The following is a 20509-nucleotide window of genomic DNA, read 5'->3' on the forward strand; positions in this document are numbered from 1 at the left end:
CAAGAGAAGTGCTTCTCGAGGGAGACATTGGTGTTGGCTCTAAGGCTCTCCCTCCATGAGTTAGGGGGTGTCTTCCACGCTGAATCAACCCCATCATCTGTGCTCAGCCACACAACAAATACAGCAACAACTATTTGGTAAGAAGGCATGAGGAATATGAGCAAAGGCTTCCTTGGAAGGAAGAGCTACCTGTTGTTGCTTTCATCCGTGCAGCTTCCATGAGCTGGAAGAATCTACCGATCAACTCTTTTCCTCCACCTAATGAGAGCAACAGGCACAGACTCTGTCATGGTGGTAACCAAGCCGATGCGTATAGCATTGTCCCCTCCAAGTGGTGGTGTCATGGCTGACATCAACAAGAGCTTCCCGACATCAACTTCTCCTTGGTAATAGAATATCGACGAGAAGATGTAATGCATAGATATATCGATTTGACTCCGCGCTCTTATCACTCGCTTGTTCGTCTTGTTATCCGACTATTATTCTACGTTAGCACGCGGAGAGAGAGACATCTAGAGAGAGAGAGAGAGAGAGAGAGCACCACGTTCGTCAATATAAGGGTAGCCAAAACCCTCAAACTTTTCCTGCATTAAGACAGAGCACACCACCATGGCCTCATATTGCAAGACAATACCACTTCTTCTCATCTTCTTTCTTTTCATCTTACCATCTCTGCAAGCCAGGAAGCTGCTTTCCTCGGGGGAGGAGCAAAAGGTCAAACCCTCGGAAGCTGACTCCCCCATGCAACATCTTCTCCCAGGAAGAAGCTCGCCACCGTCTTCTCCGAACAGAAGCGGTCGTGGCGCAAACAAGAACGACGACGTTGGATCAATGCTGGGATCAGTCCCCAGTCCTGGCGTCGGCCATTAATTAGCTTCGTAGAATAATACTTCTTCCTTCTTTCTTCTTCCTCAACCTGAGTTGGAGTTTATTCCATCCAAGATTTTCTTAAGGTATATTCAAATTTTCCTTTTCTTGCTCTGTTTGGCTTCAAGTAATGTGATGCATCAGAGAGATGAGAAGAAGTGTATATAAGACAAGTAACATCACAGTTGTGACACTTGAGCTGCTTCTATCTACTTGCCTGGCTGAAGTATCTGTTGCGTGCTTGTGTATGTATAACCTAAAGAATAAGAGTTGGCAACATGATTGCATGTCATGGCTGCAGGTTCTACCTACAAGCATCATTGAGATTATTAGCTAGACTAATCATTAGTTTTTCTTGCAACCCACAAAGGATTCAATCATCAATACTTGCCTTCCTTTTCTTCTCCTCCAAAGATCTGAGACAGCTCCAACTCATAGCAAAGAAAGAGAAGAATGTAGTGAGAGGCCATTGTCTTCATCTGTGGTGCGGTAACAACTAGAGAGACGAAGCAATAGATGAATGAGTTACCACAGATGCTGAGCTATCATTGTTTCCAAACAGATAGTGCCAATAAACCTGAGATCTTAAGTGCTGTATAGATGCTAACCAAAAGAAGGTTTGTATATATCCAAAGCCTAATTCTAAAGCTTGTGGGAGACTCTAAGAATATTATAGAGCTTTTGAGCCACTGAGCCTACCTAATCTTGTCATCAGTGTTAGTAGCAATCTGGTGATTAATATAGCTAGGCGTGCAACCTGTATTTATAGATTCTATCCTGCTAATTGTTTGAGAAAAATAACAAAATACTAAAGAAAATGTCACAAAGCCATCAGTGGCATGTTCTCAAATCATAGGATTTCACACAAAAGAATCCAACACAACTGCATACAAGATTGCCTACTGTATCAAGGTGAAAACATCATCATTAACACAGATCAATAGGCAATGGAGTTCCAGAACTGCATAGTTTAATTTTTTCTGAAGGAGAAGTGACTCCTTTAGTGCTTTTGATGGTCTGAAATGTTACGAAGTTACTCCATCCATTTGCATGGTAGATGGCTTTGCTCGATATGATTGATTGGAGACTGTACAGTACCAGTAGAACAGGTCTTCATGTCACTGGCTCAATGGCACCTCCTTCCATTCATCATGCCATTTACTCTCGAACTATCTACCACTTCGATCAGCTTAGTTCGGATAACACGCTAAGTAGTGACCACTGTCAACCCACCTAAAAGCCAGCTTAAGCTGAAATCGATGAGAAAAGGGAAGAAGAGAAAACTTAAACCAAGTCATGTCACACCAAAACTTCCATTAGAAGCACCGACGGAAATGCTTCGGTAGTCCATATCGGGGCGGGAATTACACGCCAACACCGACGACAAAGTCAACAAGTTGTTTGACCTTTTGGTTCCAAACAAGTGCATGATGCATTGGTCAACCCCTAGTGTGGCATCTTTGTCGGAGGAATACGGCGACATGAATCCGATTCGAGTTGAGAAGAAGGATTTGTCGCAAGGTTTAATTGGTGGCACCGAAAGTTTCAGGTGGTGTGTCTTTTCTTCACTATTGGGTTAAAGGTGTATTTAGAGGAGACTTTTGGGAATGCCTTTAACCACATGATGTGGATTTTAGATATCAATATCTTAAAAATGATCGATACTAATGATACAATTAAAATTAACCTATAAAGATCTGTTTAGTATATTATTAACACCGACATCATCATCTTATTGCCATTAGAGATATTATGTTATTATTATTATTATTATTATTATTATTATTATTATTATTATATATATATATATATATATATATATATATATATATATATATATATATATATATATATATATATATATATATATATATATATATATATATATACACACACACACACACTATTATCCCATTCATCTTCGTTACATGACATTTGTTCTTGTCACGTACACATGCTTTGAACAATTACTCGTCATAAACATTACATTACACTATTTTGTACATAGTCAACGTGTTGACCTACTTACTCTGCCAAAACATCCACATTGACGCTTCAGCACAGCCGTCGATGACCAACAAACTCGATCACGACCGTCCGTCCAAGCCTGGCTCGTCCGTGATCAGGTAGACCTTGCACTGGATCAGCGTCTGGCCCAACCTGAACCCCGGCTCTATGGTGAAGCCAACCGTGGTTGCTCCGCCGCTGCTCTCCTCCTCTGCCACTACGCTCTCCATGTACACATCAGAGAACCGGGTCCGTCGTCGGACCTGGAAGATGGACCGCTTGGTCTCCGGCTTGAACGAGAAGAAGAGGCAGTGGAGGAGCCACACTCGTCTCGCCATCTCGGCGAACCCGGCGAAGAACTCGGAGGCTGGGAAGCCCCACCCGGAGCCCACCGTCTCCCTGTGGTCGAGATCGCCGAAGAAGGAAGATTCCATCTTCGGATGCACCAGCGACAAGTACTTCGCCCTGCATAGCTGCGCTGCCGGCGACGGCGGACACCCTGGATTCTGATCCAGTGCGATCGACTTCAGCCGGGTGAAATCGTCGAAGAATTGCCGGCGATCCCAACCCGAGCATTCTTCCAAGGAAGAAAGACCGAAGCTTTGGTGGCTGAATCCAGAGAACATCCTCCGGCAGACGTAGGATTCGAAGGCGAAGACGCGGTGGCCGGGGATTCTCCGGCGGAGCATGTCTGGTTGGATTGATCCTGCGGCGGCGTCGAGGTCCCATCCGGCGGACTCCATCATCTTCACCATCAGATGGACGAAGGATCTGATCGATTTGTAGGTGAACCGCAACGCGGTGAGGAAATGGGTGGGGTTGAGGCCGGAGAGGTGGAGGGCGTCGATGGCGGCGAGGGAGCGGTTGGGGTGGAGTTTAGCCTCCAAAGCCCGGGCCTTGCTCTGGGATTCGAGGAGCTCGGCTCGGAGGGCGACGATCTTCGCGTCCTTGAGCTCGAGCTCCGCCTTGAGCTTGCGGATGGTGATCTTGTAGGTCTTGATGAGGTTGCGCAGCTCCTGGAGCTGCGCGGCGAGGGCAGGCAGTGAAATGCGGCTGGTCCGAGGGTCGACCTGGTTCTTCAAGTAGCACTGCTTGAGCTCCGAGATACGCCTGAGCTCAGCGACGACGACGGCGTCCGCCGACTCTATGGAGTCGGGATCGTAGGGGTACTGCGCCACCTGGAGCTGCGCGTAGGCGGCCTTGACGGCCGAGACGCTCGCGAAGAGGTTCGCGAGGAGGAACTCCATGGCCTCTCTATCACTGGAAGAAGCATCACTCTTCCGCTGCTGCTGCTTAGTCTCCGCTTCAGCTCTCTGTAAGCTATCGCCGTGGCAGTCAGAGAGACTGCCAGAGTACCCACCGAAGTCCCGCGTGAGCTTCGGCTTGCGGATCACATCGTACTCGCCACCAACAGAGCGAGCGGCGGAGAGGCGCGGGCGAAGGATCTTGCTGAGCGTCCGGGCAACTGTCCCCAGATCGGTCGGCGGCGGCGGCGGCGCCCCCTTGGCAGGCTCCATTCCCTCTCCAAATCTACAGAGAAGTAGCCGCAGCAGCAGCAGCAGCAGCAGTAGCGACGATTCTCGAGAGGGGAAAAGTAGGTGCAGTGACAGTGTAAGGCAGTGGGAACAGCCAGAATTGACAGCACTAGTCGAGGAAAGCAGCGGCGACAGAGATACCTTTCGATAAAGAAATGAACACACCTTTAACTACTGATTTAGATACAACATATAAGATGTATATTGCATGTATGTTAAAGGGATCATACAGAAGAAATGTAGATGTCACCTGCAGAAACATAGAATAATAAACATGTTGATGGAAGAATCCAAGGCCATGTTATGCTCACATGTCCTGTTTTCTCTTTGATTGATGTGCCAAATTGAATGATCAAGCATCATCTGCTGCTTTGTAATCCACACATATCAGATGTATAAAGTTCCTGCTAGTGAGGAGCCAATGCCAAACCAGTGATGATCTAAATGTCACAAGCTGAGGTAGGTTGGTGAAGCCCAAGTAAAATACAAGTTGTTTGGGAAAGGTGAGGGTTTGGGGGAAGTCTTAATGGTGGTGAAACCCAAGAAAAAATGTCTTCAACTCTGACTCTCTGAATGATGAAGTATATATAATGTTATCTAACACCATTAAGTTTTATAGCAACTGTGTGTCACTCTGAGATCACAGCAATGGCTGATTCATTTAGAATGAACTTTAATTAATGGAATCACTTGTTTTAACTAATCATATTGTTAATGTTTAATTTTATGGTATTTTAGAATGAATTTTAACTAATGGAACCACATTTAATATCAGTCAATCACTTAATTTATCCTCCTAGTTAACAACAGACAGAATCCTCTTGGTGTAAATAGTTTTCCTAATGGTTGCACTTCTTCTTATAAGGATAAACTCTCTCAATATTCTTTCAGGCCGGAGAATGATTCTACCAATAATATTCATGAACTTGGGAGGCCATTTATGACTGCATTAATGAGAACTACCTTCCTTTACTCGTTCAATAGATCATCGGAGGTAATTCTTATCTCGGATCTCTCATTAAATGAGATCCGATTGGATAGCATGGACAAAATAGGTTCTTCTATCACATCAGTTTTTGCGAGTCTATTATCGACCTAGTTAGCCATAGCTAACATCGTCTAGGCTTTACCTAAGGATCATACAAATTGATCTTCTTCAACCTCCCGTCGATGATTAAAAACCCTAGCGTCACTTTGTTATTTCTACATTTCCCTTGGTGCAATCGAGCTAACCTTCTCGATGTTCAAAACCTTAACGCTAGTCTCTTGATCCCAACATAATATTTAATAATAACTCTATTAATAAATTTTTTTATCTTTTAAGTTAATTTTAATTTTATTCATTTGTAACGAAGGATTAATTAGAATGTTACAAACTTCTTCTACAAGAGGATTTTCTGTCGTGATGGGTCATCTAATTCTATCTTATGAGTAACTCTTTTTTATTTGTATCATGTAATAGGAAATGTGATAACCTCACGTGATAAGATAATTAATCTATCAATTTTATTTTGCTACTAATCAAACTCCCGTTAGTGATAACCTTATAATTTTATTTTAAGATTGATAAAAACACACAAATCAAACTCCTATAAATTAATCTAATTCCAGGTCTAACTATTCAACTCTCACTATATATATATATATATATATATATATATATATATATATATATATATATATAGAGAGAGAGAGAGAGAGAGAGAGAGAGAGAGAGAGAGATCAGAGACGTCAACGAAGGAAAGCGTTGCTTTGTTGACCTGGTTTTGGATCTGCAACTCAGCTTCTTTAGATCTGCGTCAAGGCTTCGCCATCCGTCCGGCTTTTCATTACACACCAAAACCGCGGCGGCGGCGGTCCAGCCTGCGTTGCTCCATAGCTAGCCACGAATGACCAAAGATCTCGTCCCCGATTACTGCTTTCTCGGTAAGAAATCCTCGCTTGAACCATTCCTAGCTACAGATCCCTCCACCATGCTGTCGGCCGGCCACCACCACCTCCTCCTCCTCCTCTTGGCTATTCCTCCTCTTCTTCGAGCACAGTTGGATTACCCGTCCGCCAATCTCTCCACGATATGGACCAACGACCCCTCTCAGCTGTCGCACACCGTCAACTTCATAGACGGCTCCCAGGTCCGCTCCATCCTCCTCCGCATCAGCCCCAGCTTCTTCGGGCCCACCTTCGCCTGCGGCTTCTTCTGCAGAGAACCCTGTGTCGCCTTTCTCTTCGCCGTCTTCGCCGTCTACACCAACAGCGGCGGCGGAATCACCCTGCCCACCTTGGCTTCCCCCCAGGTCGTCTGGTCCGCCAACCGAGACCGCCCCGTGGGCGCCAACGCCACACTCCATTTCACCGCAGGCGGCGACTTGGTTCTCCACGACGCCAACGGCACCACCGTTTGGTCCACCGGCACCTCAGGCAGGTCCGTTGTCGGCATGAACATATCAGTGTCTGGAAATCTCGTACTTTTCGATCAAGATGGCAAGCTAGTCTGGCAATCCTTCGATCATCCAACGGATTCGTTATTACTCGGGCAGACACTCAAAGAGGGGCAGAGGCTTGTGGCCAACACCTCCATGACCAATTGGACGCGAGGTCAGGTATACCTCACCGTTCTTTCCGATGGCTTGTATGCATTTGTTGATTCTACTCCTCCTCAACTTTACTACCAGAATAAGATCAGTAGCAATAAAGCAACCAAAAATTCAACGCATATCAAGTACCTCAATGGCAGCCTTGTCGCCCTGTCTACTGAATCGAATAACTCAGACCAAATGATTTCATTGCCTTCGGCACCGTCGCTTCAGTTCTTGAGGTTTGAGTCCGATGGGCATCTTAAAATTTATGAATGGAGGGATGAACCGAGCCAGGGATGGCAGGTGATAGATAATCTTCTGCATTTGGATGATTGTGCTTACCCGACTGTCTGCGGGGAGTATGGAATTTGTTCTAATGGACAGTGCAGCTGCCCTAGTGGAGCAAATGTGAGTTCGATCTACTTCCAGTCGGTCGACGATAGGCAATCTAGTCTCGGTTGCTTCCCTGTGACTCCTCTATCTTGCCAATCCATGCAACAACATAGCCTTTTAGCTGCTGACAATGTTTCTTACTTCAATTACATCGACAGTGATGCTGCAGCACTTGAAGGAATCGATGAGGAGCGCTGCAAACAAGCATGCTTGAAGAATTGTTCTTGCAAAGCTGCTCTTTTTCAGTATGCTGCAAACGTTTCAAATGGCTACTGCTTTTTGCCATCACAACTTTTTTCGTTGCAGAACAACCAGCCTTCCATATCTCACTATAATTCATCTGCATACATTAAGGTGCAGATGACCACTGCATCTCCTACACCTGATAATTCAGGCAGAAACACCACCCCCGGAAATAAGAGCTATAGTGTTGGTGTTATATTAGGCATTGTTGGAGCTGTGCTTGCGGCATTTCTCATAGGAGGCATCATCATTGTGTTTGTTCGAAGAAGAAAGTCCACGGAGGAAGAAGAGGATGACTTCCAGCAAGTTCCGGGAATGCCAACACGGTTTGCTTTCGAAGAGCTGAAATTGGCGACGGATAGCTTCTCCAAAAAGCTTGGCCAAGGAGGGTTTGGATCTGTTTACGAGGGGCAGATAGGAGACGAGAAGATTGCAGTGAAACAATTGGATGGAGTCGGCCAAGGGAAGAGAGAATTCTTAGCAGAAGTTGAGATAATTGGTAGTGTTCATCATATCAATCTGGTAAGGCTAATTGGCTTCTGTGCAGAGAGATCACATAGGCTCCTGGTTTATGAATACATGTGCAATGGATCGCTCGATAGGTGGATCTTCAGCAAAGGCCAACGCGGCACTCTCGATTGGCAAACGAAATGCAAGATTGTTGCCGATATAGCCAAGGGATTATCCTATCTTCATGAAGAATGTAGGCAAAGGATTGCTCATTTGGATATCAAGCCTCAAAACATTCTATTAGACGAAAAATTCAATGCCAAGGTCTCTGATTTTGGACTGTCCAAGCTCATCGACAGGGATCAGGAGGAAGTGATGACCAGAATGAGAGGGACACCGGGGTATCTCGCACCTGAATGGTTAACGTCAGTTATCACTGAAAAGGTCGACATATACAGTTTCGGTGTCATGATCGTTGAAATAGTTTGTGGAAGAAAGAATTTGGATTACTCTCAGCCAGAAGAAAGCATTCATCTGATCGGTCTCCTGCAAGATATGATCAAATCAAATCGATTGGAAGACATTATCGACAGTCGTAGTGATGAGATGAAGCTGCACAAGAAGGAAGCCATTGAGATGATCAAGCTAGCAGTATGGTGCTTACAGGGTGACAGCAATAGAAGGCCTTCCATGTCGACCGTGGTAAAGGTTTTGGAAGGTGCAAGGAATGTAGAAACCGATCTGGACTATAATTTTTTCATGAATACTTCCATAATGCCAAGAAACGGAGATCATTATGATCACCATTTGGATGCTTCGCCTGCACCATCTGCATCCCTTTTATCAGGTCCAAGATGAACATTGACGTATTCAAGGCAATTTAACTTGTGTTCAGCCATGTAATTTCTCATTGAAGCCTGTCTATACTGTGTTTTCTTTGAATTAAATGGGTATTTTGGTTGTTCTTCGTTCATATCTGATACTACTGGTTTTCGATCGATTTTGTAATTGCCGGCAGCAGTCAAACCACGAAATTTCCACGAAGTCCAACTACGAAAGCTCCATGCCCCCACTCGGTCGGATGACGCGAGGTGACCGGCGAGGGTGGGGAGATCGACGAGAGGGGATTAGGATAAATGGGAAAGGATGAGAGGAGGAAGACGCGTTTCGGTGGTCGCTGGCTATGCTGACATGATGTGAACAGAGCATGTGTAGCAAAGAAAGGAAGAACTCCACTATCCATCTGTTTATCTTGTGTTCCTGACAAGCCAAGACCATGTCTTCCCTTTCCTTCCGGTGTTCGGTTTCTTTAGATCTGAGTTGAAGGCTCTGTCCATCAATCCACTTCTTCCGCCGCCGGTACTACGTTGTCTCCTAGCCATCGCTGCCTGCATTCTCTCTGGTCAACTTTGGGTCAAACCTCGCCCGATCAGTTTCTGGCTATATTTCCCTCGGCCATGCCGTCGGCAGATCATCTCCTCCTCCACCACCATGGACACCACCACATCCTTCTCTTACTGCTCTTGGGCTTCCCTTCTCTCCTTCGCGCGCAGCTGGATTACCCGTCTGCCAACCTCTCCACGATCTGGACCAATGACCCCTCCCAGCTGCCGCACACCGTCAGCTTCGAGGACGGCTCCCAGGTCCGCTCCATCCTCCTCCGACGCAGCCCTAACTTCTTCGGCCCCACCTTTGCCTGCGGCTTCTACTGCAAAGATGCCTGTACCTCCTTCCTCTTCGCCGTATTCGCCGTCTACACCAACAGCGGCGGTGGTATCACCACGACCAACTTGGCTCCTCCCCAGGTCGTCTGGTCCGCCAACCGCGATCGCCTCGTCGGGACGAACGCCACACTCCACCTGACCGCAGGCGGCGATTTGATCCTCCGCGGCGCCGACGGCACGGCCGTCTGGTCCGCCGGCACGTCCGGCAGGTCCGTCGTCGGCATGAACATAACGGAGTCTGGAAATCTCGTGCTTTTCGATCAAGATGGCAAGCTGGTCTGGCAATCCTTCGATCATCCAACGGATTCGTTGGTTCTCGGGCAGACGCTCAAGGAGGGGCAGAGGCTTGCGGCCAACATCTCCATGGCCAACTGGACGCGAGGTCAGGTATACCTCACCATTCTTTCCGATGGCTTGTATGCGTTTGCTGATTCTACTCCTCAGCTTTACTATCAGAACACAATTACTGGCATTAAAACAACAAAAAATTCGACATATATTAAGTACCTCAATGGCAGCCTTGCAATGTTCACACAGTCTGGTATGCCGGACGAATCGATCTCATTGTCTGTAGCGTTGTCACTTCAGTTTGAGGTTTGAGTCTGATGGGCGTCTCAAACTTTACAAATGGAGCCAAGGATGGCAGGTGATTGCATGTTCTTCACTTGGATGTTTGTGCTTACCCGACCGTCTGCGGAGAGTATGGAATTTGTTCGAATGGACAATGCAGTTGCTCCAGTGGAGTGAATGGTTCAATCTACTTCCGGTTGATCGATGATAGGAAATCCAACCTGGGTTGCTCCCCTGTGAATCCTCTGTCCTGCCAATCCATGCAAGATCATGGTCTCTTACCTGCTCATGTTGTTTCTTACTTCAGTTATGCTTACAGTGCTGCGAACTTTCGAGGAATTGATGAGGAGAGTTGCAAGCAAGCATGCTTGAAGAATTGTTCTTGCAGGGCTGCTCTTTTTCAATACTCTGGAAATGTTTCAGATGGCAATTGTTTTCTGCCATTGCAACTCTTTTCGTTGCAGAACAACCAGCCTTCCACATCTCAGTATAATTCATCTGCATATATTAAGGTGCAGAACATTGTTGCGTCTCCTGCATCTAATAATACTAAAAAGAGGGATGTCGGTATCGGAGTTTCAATAGGTATTATTGGAGCTATGCTTAGCGCATCTCTCATCGGGGGCATGATCATCAGATCTGTTTGGAGGATGACTTCCAGCAAGTACCGGGAATGCCAACAAGGTTCGCTTTCGAGGAGCTGAAATTAGCGACAGAAAATTTCTCAAAAAAACTTGGTGAAGGAGGGTTTGGGACTGTTTACCAGGGGAAGATAGGGGATGAAACGGTTGCAGTGAAGCATTTGGATGGAGTCGGTCAAGGGAAGAGAGAATTCTTAGCAGAAGTTGAGACAATTGGTAGCATTCATCATATCAACCTGGTAAGGCTAATTGGATTCTGTGCAGAGAAATCACATAGGCTCCTTGTCTATGAATACATGTGCAATGGATCACTTGATAGGTGGATCTTCAGCAAAGGTCAACATAGCACTCTTAATTGGCATATGAAACGTACGATAATTGTCGATATAGCAAATGGATTGTCTTATCTTCATGAAGAATGCAGGCAAAGAATTGCTCATTTGGATATCAAGCCTCAAAATATACTCTTAGATGACAGATTCAATGCCAAGGTCTCTGATTTTGGACTGTCCAAGTTGATAGACAGAGATCAGGAGCAAGTGATGACTAGAATGAGAGGGACACCGGGGTATCTGGCACCTGAATGGTTGACATCAATAATCACTGAAAAGGTCGATATATACAGTTTCGGCGTTGTGATCATTGAAATTGTTTGTGGAAGAAAGAATTTTGGACTACTCTCGGCCCGAAGAAAGCGTTCACCTGATCAGTCTCCTTCAAGAAATGATCGTATCAGATCAATTGGAAGACATCATCGATGCTCATAGTGATACCAAGCTGCATGCAAAAGAAGCCACTGAGATGATCAAACTAGCAGTATGGTGCTTACAGAGAGACAGCAACAAAAGACCTTCCATGTCGACCGTGGTAAAGGTTTTGGAAGGCGCAAGGAATGTAGAAACTGATCTAGACTACAATTTTTTTGCAAATACCCCAATAATGCCTAGGAATAGGGATCATTATGATTACCATTTGGCTGCTTCACCTGCACCACCTGCATCTCTTTTATCAGGTCCAAGATGAAAGACCAAATTTACAAGGGCAGCTCATTGTGTTGGCATGTTCAAAGCATGTTAACTTGTGTTCAGCTATGTAATCTCTCATTGAACCCTCTGTAACCTGAGTCATCTTAAAATAAAAAGGCATGCAGTGGTTGTTCTCCATCCATATGTGTCACTGTGAATTTGAAAGCATGCATGTGTTTGACATTGATGAAAGCATTTGCTCTTCATGAAACAGAACACTTCTTTTAATTGCTTTCTGTTCCTATATGATATTGATGAAGTCACTGACACTATAAAGAATGCTTGTTTGACAATGATATATGCACAAACATGAAACAAATTTGTGCTACCATCACCCATAACATTTTACGTAGCAATCTAATCCATTTAAACATCAATTTCCTATTGCATTCTTCTGCAACCGATCTGTCCCACACCCTGAAAGGTAAGTAGGATGATCCAATCCACAACAATACCGGGATTCAGATCTGAGACAGGAGCAAGAGAGCCACAGATCCCAATCCAGCTAAACCGAAGCAGGAGATCAGCACAAGATGACCAGAGGGCAGAAAAGCCTCAGCCTTTTGCCATCGAAGTCGATCCACATGACTGAAGATGACGACGACCACGTCCCTCTCATCATTGAACACATGCACATACCGACATCCACGTCCTTTTCGGTCTCCATCCCTCCACCTCTACGAGATGGAAACACCACAACTCCTCTTGCATCCGCTTCCCCCATCTGTAGTCCATCGACTTCGCTCCACCTCATGTCGAGCCCATACATGGATCAATCCTCGCCCACTGCCAATGTCCAAGCGGTCTCAAGAAGGGTCTCCGACGGCCTGCTCATCAAATTCCCGGACACGTCGGAGTTCGACTTCGAGTACGAGAAGAGCAGCCTGTGGTCGCCTCCGGTGCGGTGCGCCACCTCCCTGAGCTCCGAAGGCGAAGTGCTTGCAGAACTGAGGGCCTCTACTGCTGGGCGCCGTCGTAGCCCATTGAACAAGGTCAGTAGAGAAGCGAGATCTCTAAGACAAACAGATTCATCATTGGATTAGATTGCTCTCAGAAATCAATGTGAAGATTACTTTGTTCTAACAGCTGGTCTTTGATCTGTTCATGGCTGTAGGTCTTCCGGTGCTTCCACAGCGAAGAAGGTCGGTGGCATGGAGGTCGATGAGCTTCTGAACATAGTTTGCATGCGGTCAATGATTTCTTTAGGCTTGATCTCAGATGCTTTTTTTTGGACTCTAAGAAACATCTCTATCCCCAAAATCATCTTTTGATTTTGAAACCTATCAGACTTCAAAGGAATAAAATATTTATATGTGAATGTGAGTCTCAATGATGTCTCTGTCTCCAGATACATTCTTGCTGGATGCAAGATGCAATGATTATAAACGTCTAACAATTAGAGTTGTATTCTGCTTGTTGATTCTTAACATTCTTCCATTTTGCTTTTCACATACAGGGAAATCGAGTGGGTTGACTTGGTCAACAACTTCATGCACAAAGTAATTAAATATCACAGTCAATCTAAGTGCATGGATTACAGTTGACTATTAATTTGACCGTTAACACATTAAGATTATACTGCAGTTAGAGAATGAACACATTAAGATTGCTCTTCCGACAATGTCCGGGAGTTCCTGTCTTCCCAAGCAGCTACAGAGCTTAGAAGTTCGTCCATATCCATCTGTGCAGCATCCATCAGCTGCATGGCATCCGCAGGGCCACCTTGATGTGTTCTTTGATGTGCTTCTGCATTAATATCTAAGCTAGCAAAAATGACACCTTATCTTCTTCCAATCAGTGGTTGGTAAACATTGACAGCATCAGTCATAGCATACATTGAGTTTACTCTGGACCAGCGGTGAGCGATAGAAAGTAAAGGACAGCTTCATTCTCAAGGCATCATATTGTCTGTTCTCTTGCATGCAATCAAACAACAATAATAATACAGTCTCAATTATTTAGGATTAACTACATGAATCTTTGATCAATTGTTTACCTCCTGGCTTGATCTGAAAGCTAATGACCGAGGATGGATGCAATTGAAAGATGAAGGTCATACAATTAACTGTTACAGTTTTCTGGCAGAAGAATCACTGCATCAAATGATTTCTCAGTTCACCTTCCTGCAGTCCAATCTGATCTCCCCGTCCGTCCCTGTCAGCGGGCTGATGTTTCCCATCTTCACCACGGCCGCCGCGAAGTCCTCAGCAAAGGCGTCCGGGTCGGTGCTGTACTGCTGCACCAACGAATCTTGCATCCCGTTGTTGAAGAGCTCCTGGTCCGAGTGGAGGAGGCCCCTGTAAGCGACGAGGTTCTCGTAGTAGGCGTTGTCGAAGGAGTCCGCGGTCTGGGTGTCCAGGGGGGCCAAGTTGTCGTCGTCGCCGGAGGAGGGGCAGCTCTGCTGGAGGTCCGACGCGAAGTCGGCGTCCACGTTTGTGTCGTTGTAGATATGGTCGCGGAAGTTGATGCACCGGGCTTGGCCGATGGTGTGTGCGCCGGAGAGGGCGGTCATGTCGCTGGCGCTCAGGCCCTTGGCAGCGAAGGAGGATATGAGCTGGGCGAGGCTGGAGGCAGGGCTGGGGAGGTCGTTGTTGGCCGCGCTTAGGCTGGCGGTGGTTGCGTCCCGGCGACCCAGCGGCACGGTCCAAGATGGTCCACCCAGCTGCAAGGAATTCGAGAGTTGTGAGCACAAAGTGTGAGAGGATGTCCACGGTGGTGGCAATAGAACTTACCAGACCGACACCATCGCGGGCGGCCAGCGCTAGAATGTCGGCACATGAGACTGTGCCGGGGCAGAGTAGCTCGACTGCGGTTTTAATGGTGTCGATGACATCGAAGCCACGCAGGGAGTTGGCGTTCGGCCCTGCGTTCTTTTCTCCGGTGAAGGTCGCCGTGTCATCCAGCAGAACTGACGCGTCACACCCCTGAGAAGACAAGGAATTCATCTTTCTTTCATCAGCCCTGGATCAAATTCCTACAGTACTGTTCCACCAGCAAAGCAGGGGAAAAGAGTTATACGTTCACGAAGCAGTCATGGAAGAAGAGCCGAAGAATGGACGCCCCCATCCGCGGCTCGAGGAGGACAACCGGCGTCATGGCCAGAAGCACCACCGTCTCCAGGGTCGGACATGTCTCGCTGTAGAACGTAGGCGACAGCTGCCCGCTGGAAGCGGAGACAAGCAGGAGGAGAAGAGCCATCCCGAGGAAGCTTCTGCAGGCGGCGGCCATGGTTGAACGAAGGGTAAACCTCGAGGTAACTTAAGAAAGAGAAGCTTGGGATGGCCTGCTACGTATATATTGCTCGAGGTTGGATGAATGAGTCTGAGATGCTCCGATCGACGGTAGACATCTCGATGCCCGCATGCATGGCCTGTCATGAGATGACAGGACGACCAGTCTTCATCTGCCACGACTCGTTGGAGAAGGGAGGTTGAGGTGTCAACATTTCTCCTTGGACCATGGCCATTTATTGCTCATGTTGTTTAGCTTGGGGACGATGGTCTGATGCGTTTTAGGATGATAATTTTACGTATCTTCATACGTTAAATTACGCGTAGAATTTGGATTTCTCGTGATGAAAATGATGATGGTTTCTTCAATATCATCAAACTATCACATATCATTCCCTAACATTTACGCGAAGTCGATGAGACAAGAGGTAGGGCCCAGTTAGGCAAAGTTAATTGAAGGCTTATGCCGACAACAACACGATCAAATGTAATCTTATCTTTTGCGAATCTTGCAGTGAGTGTAACAGTCAACCGCCATCGACGACGTTGACCGTGGTCGACGAGGGAAGGCAACCCACGTCAACTTTAAAGCTCATTGATGAAGCAACCAAAATGACTAGTTTGAAGTACAACATGTTATTATGATTCAACTGAGTTGATGATGCCAACCCAAACAATTTAATCTAATAATGACATTTCCTAATAGGTGAAGAATGGTCAAAGCAACATGACTACGTGTCATCGACATTACGATGGATTAAACGCATGTGTTACATGATAAGCACACGTTGTTTCGTGTGATGATGATGGGTCGGTTCATAATTAGTTTGACTTGATTTAACCCGGTCAACTCTTGGGTCGAGTTGGATTGGAAATCTTGACCCGAGAGCGGTCGGGTTGGGTTAATCAATGATCCGGAAAATCCAATTCAATAGAAAATTAATCTAAAACAAAATCTATAAATACTTTTTTATTTAAACCGTATATATAGGTTTATCGTAAAATTTATAATCCCGTAAATTCCCATGAATCTTAACCCCCCATTAAAAATTGACATGGGCCTTATTGGGCCGAAATCTTTCATGGTCAATTAAATTGGCCCATTCGTTAACTAATACCTTCGTTACTTCGTAGTGGCACTTTCGGAGTTTTTGGTCGGGTCAGAGGCAAACACAAAACCCTAAACAAGATTAGGGTTTCAAAGAGAATTGTACGCGTTTATATTTAGGGTTTCGTTTGGTCGATCCGCCGCCGCTCGAGCTGTTCCTGGTCGGCTAGGCTGTGGTTCCCGCTCCTGATCTCTCGTTCGCAATGGTTGTGCTTGTCGTTTTATCGGCGCTTCGCTTCCCCTTTTTCGCTCCTCTTCTGATGGATTCGTTCTTCTCGTCCTACCCCGCAGGCTTCCGAGAAGAAGCTGTCGAACCCGATGAGGGAGATTAAGGTCCAGAAGCTCGTCCTCAACATCTCGGTCGGCGAGAGCGGCGATCGTCTCACCAGGGCCGCTAAGGTTATTTCTTTTTCAATCAATTCATTCTCAGGTCGAAATCACTTTGCGAATTACTTCATTCTTCCTCTTTCTAGATTGACAATTTTTGGTTTCTAGGTAGAAATTTAGATTTTGATGGCGTACTTATGATTTTTTATTAGGCTGAGGTGAAATTGGTGCATATTTGAAATTAAAGCTAAATTTTTTGATCTTTGTGTTTATATGATATCTTTTTGCTTCTCCAACACCAGTCCTTAATAGCCATATAAATCTGCTCTCTGAGTTCTAAGTATAATATGAATATGTCTCTGTAATGCATATGTAAAATTTACTATCTGCACAAAATTTTCTAAAATTAGAAAATCTCGTCTGCAATTGCCACTATAATGTCGGTTTTGTGTGGCTATCTTTTAGATTTCTAGTTCGTGAATAGCAGGGGATACAAACTGTCCTGTTTGCCATGTATCATTGCTAACTGGACTACACATTGTCTTTTTCTCTATCCTGTGTTTTCTGCTCGCCAGACTGTTAATGTTGGTTTGAAGTTAATGAGTATTGTATATGTGCTGCATTGTTGATTGCGTTGATTTCATAATTAATTGTGGGTTGATATGCATACAGAGTTTAAATTCTTTGTCTGTAGAATATGCCGAGTTCTTTTGCTTATGGGTCTTGTTTCCTTTGCTTATGTAGGTTCTGGAGCAGCTGAGTGGACAGACACCAGTTTTCTCTAAGGGTAATTTTGTTTTGCCTAAAGAGTGCATAAGCAGAATAATTTTGAGATTCTTTTTCTGATGGGCCTATGCCTATGGTTGATATAATTCTGCAGCGAGGTACACTGTCCGGTCCTTTGGAATCAGGCGTAATGAGAAGATCGCGTGCTATGTCACGGTCAGAGGTGACAAGGCAATGCAACTTCTGGAAAGTGGACTAAAAGTGAAGGAATACGAGCTGTTGAGGAGAAATTTCAGTGACACTGGCTGCTTCGGTTTTGGAATTCAAGAGCATATTGATCTTGGAATTAAGTAAGCAGTTTCTTAGTTGTTTTTTTGTTAATTTTGCTTTGAGAACCACTGAATATGAACTATAAAGATCTGAATTGTCTGTCGGTGTTTATATTTATAATGTGAATCTGTAAAATCATCTGTTAGAAGTTAACACCTAAGTTGATCATCATTTCCATCGGGGTACAAATTTGATGATGGGAATGTGTTTGATTTAAGATTTAACTATGAAACTTTGTATAGGCAATCCACCTGTAGCTAAATCAGTGTTTGTATATGTAGATTTCAACTGTTACTGTTCTGTTGTCATGTGAAAGTCATGGGAGATAGCGTTTTTTGGCATTTTACTCGTGAATTTTCTGAGTGAAGAAATAATAAACGTTAAAACAATTTAAAACAATTTTACCTGCCCTTTAGTGCAATTTGTTTGCCGTCCTTTTTAAGGATAGATATAGATTCACTGTTTTGCTTTTTTATTTGAGCATAGTCATTCAAAAGTGAAGAAATTATAGGTTTTCCTTTGTATCCAACCTCCCATGATAGTTTTACTGTTCAACTGAGTTTGGAAGTTTACCTTTTGGCTGTGAGCATAAGTTTCTGTAGCATTCTCTATTTTTATCAGTGCATTGGTAAGTTATAATCAGGAATTGCTGATTATAAAGAGTGTGGTGTAGAAAGGAGAAAGAAATTTGAGGATAGATCATAAAAATGTGAAATTGATGAACATGAATATTTTAGTTGCTTGTATTATTAAAAGCATGACACTGATTGATTTTTGCCTTGGCTTTGATGTGCATCATGACCTGTGTAGTGTTGCACTTGTCATGTTTCAACTCAACAAAGCCGTGCTATGCTGATCATGTGCATATCATGTTGACTGTTCTCTGTATTTGGGCATCGTATTGAAATTGATGGGTTGCTTTGTGTCAATGCCCCATTGGCATGGTACATTTCATATGGTTTAGCACCATCGTGGTGATGTTACGTAGCATTCAAGAGGCTGATGACTAGGTAAGGAAGAAGTTTATGATCAAGGGAAACTACAGCTGCAGGCACTGAGACTATCACATATCAAAACTAGGAACCTGTCAAGAAGATGAAAACTCAGGTCGTAATGTGCTTATCATATGGCGTTAATATGGTAGATCATTGATCTATAGCTTTTGTGAGGCAGATTATATAGAGGTCTATTGTTTTACAGGATGAAAAGTTTGTTAATCAACAGACTCCATGATCTGGTTTAGGTGAAGAGACTACAAGTTTTTTCGCTGTTGGGGAAAAAGCATGACTGCCCATGTTTCCACGGAACATTACATGTATGTGATGAACATGTCAGAGAACGACCAATTTTTTATGATTTGGATTTTCTTTGATGAGCAGAGGGCTTGAAGTTTGCTTTCAATCAGACTGTCCTGTGAGCAAAATTGTTGGGTTTGAAAACCTGATAGCCCATCTTTGTTATGCACTGTCAAATGTTGACCTAGTTCCATAAAAATCATAGCAGAGGGGCACATAAATCAAATTCAAATCATTGTGGAAACTAGAGTAAGAATTCGAAGAAAAATTGATATGTTAAAAGTCTTCAAATAGGATTATAGGTTCACACCATGGCTTGCAGGTCCAAATTAGGAATGGGATAAGCATGGTCACCGATGGCTGTGTGTCAAAAGGCATGCTTAGAAAGTTCATGTAAGCCTACTTGTAATTAATGCTTATTTTGTTATTCTTACTGAATGTTAATTTATTTTACTTTTACAGGTATGACCCCTCAACTGGTATCTATGGTATGGATTTCTTTGTTGTCTTGGAGCGTGCTGGTTATCGTGTGAGCCGTCGTCGCAGATGCAAGTCCCGTGTTGGCATTCAGCACCGCGTTACCAAGGAGGATGCAATGAAGTGGTTCCAAGTGAAATATGAGGGTGTCATCCTCAACAAGTCTCAGACAACCACGGGTTAGGGTTTGGTACAACTGAAACTTTGAACTTGTTCTAAGCCAAATTAGCTCTCATCTGTTTTTTTTTTTTCTTTTTCATTGTTCCAATTTTGTGTTTGGAGAAAATTTTATGCTATTTCCTATATGTTGCTGTTAGTGTTGAAATTGGTCATGGACCCACGGAATCATACTTACGTTTTTACGAAATACATGGCAGTCTTGAGAATTGTACTGCGTAGCTTAATCTCAAGATGAATGTGTTTTCACGTTGGCGTTTCAAAGTTGATTTTTCACTAGAGTCAGTTGATTCTTCACAACTCTAGTGTTAGATTGCAAAGCGAGAGCTGGGTGCTTTCTCGATTCAATGAGATCCGAAAAGAGGACTTTTGTAAAGTAGTGTTCTTTTGGATCTTGGAACGAAAGGTCAAGAGGAATTGTCTTTGAATGAATGATATTTTTCCCTCCAGCCTGTGTTGATGTGGAGTTGATTGGATTTCGCATAGGGAGTTTTGAATGATATATCGACAGCAGGTGTTGGGCAAACCAACAGCATTTGATTTGGGGGTTGCAACAGCAGGTGTTGGGCAAAGCAAGCGCATTCTATCAAGTCTGTAGTTAATACATTTGGCTCGATGAACTCAGAACCAGTGATGTATCAGAGACATATATAGTCTGTAGTTAATACATTTGGCTCGATGAACTCAGAACACTATTTTGTTGTTCCAAAAATAAAAAAATATACATATATAGCATTTGATTAAAACATAAACATGTTACAATATTAGTTAGGATGATTTTATTGAAAGAATTTCTCATTTTTAATTT

General features: G+C 44.4%; 5 protein-coding genes and 1 pseudogene across 6 annotated transcripts; 4 read left to right on the forward strand and 2 right to left on the reverse strand.

Moving 5' to 3' along the window:
- Window positions 1-2787: 2787 nt before the first annotated feature.
- Window positions 2788-4684, reverse strand: LOC103987041 (protein GRAVITROPIC IN THE LIGHT 1-like). The gene has a single exon (XM_065153763.1). It carries the CDS (start codon window positions 4389-4391, stop codon window positions 2955-2957), a length of 1437 nt encoding a protein of 478 aa, XP_065009835.1. The 5' UTR covers window positions 4392-4684; the 3' UTR covers window positions 2788-2954.
- Window positions 4685-6160: 1476 nt separating this feature from the next.
- On the forward strand, window positions 6161-9044 carry LOC135641123 (G-type lectin S-receptor-like serine/threonine-protein kinase SD2-5). Its single transcript, XM_065156191.1, has one exon. The coding sequence runs from the start codon at window positions 6299-6301 to the stop codon at window positions 8927-8929; it is 2631 nt and encodes an 876-aa protein (XP_065012263.1). The 5' UTR covers window positions 6161-6298; the 3' UTR covers window positions 8930-9044.
- A 334-nt stretch (window positions 9045-9378) lies between these two features.
- LOC135641124 (G-type lectin S-receptor-like serine/threonine-protein kinase SD2-5) lies at window positions 9379-12169 on the forward strand (annotated as a pseudogene). The gene has a single exon (XR_010497577.1). The product of XR_010497577.1 is annotated as a G-type lectin S-receptor-like serine/threonine-protein kinase SD2-5 (transcript).
- Window positions 12170-12564: 395 nt separating this feature from the next.
- Window positions 12565-13438, forward strand: LOC103987042 (uncharacterized). Its single transcript, XM_018827211.2, has 2 exons — window positions 12565-13023; window positions 13146-13438. The coding sequence occupies exons 1-2, from the start codon at window positions 12565-12567 to the stop codon at window positions 13194-13196; spliced, it is 510 nt and encodes a 169-aa protein (XP_018682756.2). The 3' UTR covers window positions 13197-13438.
- A 452-nt stretch (window positions 13439-13890) lies between these two features.
- Window positions 13891-15355, reverse strand: LOC135641125 (peroxidase P7-like). Its single transcript, XM_065156196.1, has 3 exons — window positions 15050-15355; window positions 14764-14955; window positions 13891-14693 (listed from the first exon to the last, which is right to left on the reverse strand). Exons 1-3 carry the CDS (start codon window positions 15257-15259, stop codon window positions 14142-14144), a joined length of 954 nt encoding a protein of 317 aa, XP_065012268.1. The 5' UTR covers window positions 15260-15355; the 3' UTR covers window positions 13891-14141.
- A 1080-nt stretch (window positions 15356-16435) lies between these two features.
- On the forward strand, window positions 16436-19910 carry LOC135641126 (large ribosomal subunit protein uL5-like). The gene is made up of 5 exons (XM_065156197.1): window positions 16436-16575; window positions 16661-16768; window positions 17441-17483; window positions 17577-17772; window positions 19510-19910. The coding sequence occupies exons 1-5, from the start codon at window positions 16573-16575 to the stop codon at window positions 19706-19708; spliced, it is 549 nt and encodes a 182-aa protein (XP_065012269.1). The 5' UTR covers window positions 16436-16572; the 3' UTR covers window positions 19709-19910.
- The last annotated feature ends 599 nt before the right edge of the window (window positions 19911-20509 follow it).

This window comes from Musa acuminata, chromosome BXJ3-6, assembly GCF_036884655.1.
Source record: "Musa acuminata AAA Group cultivar baxijiao chromosome BXJ3-6, Cavendish_Baxijiao_AAA, whole genome shotgun sequence".
Lineage (NCBI taxonomy): Eukaryota > Viridiplantae > Streptophyta > Magnoliopsida > Zingiberales > Musaceae > Musa > Musa acuminata.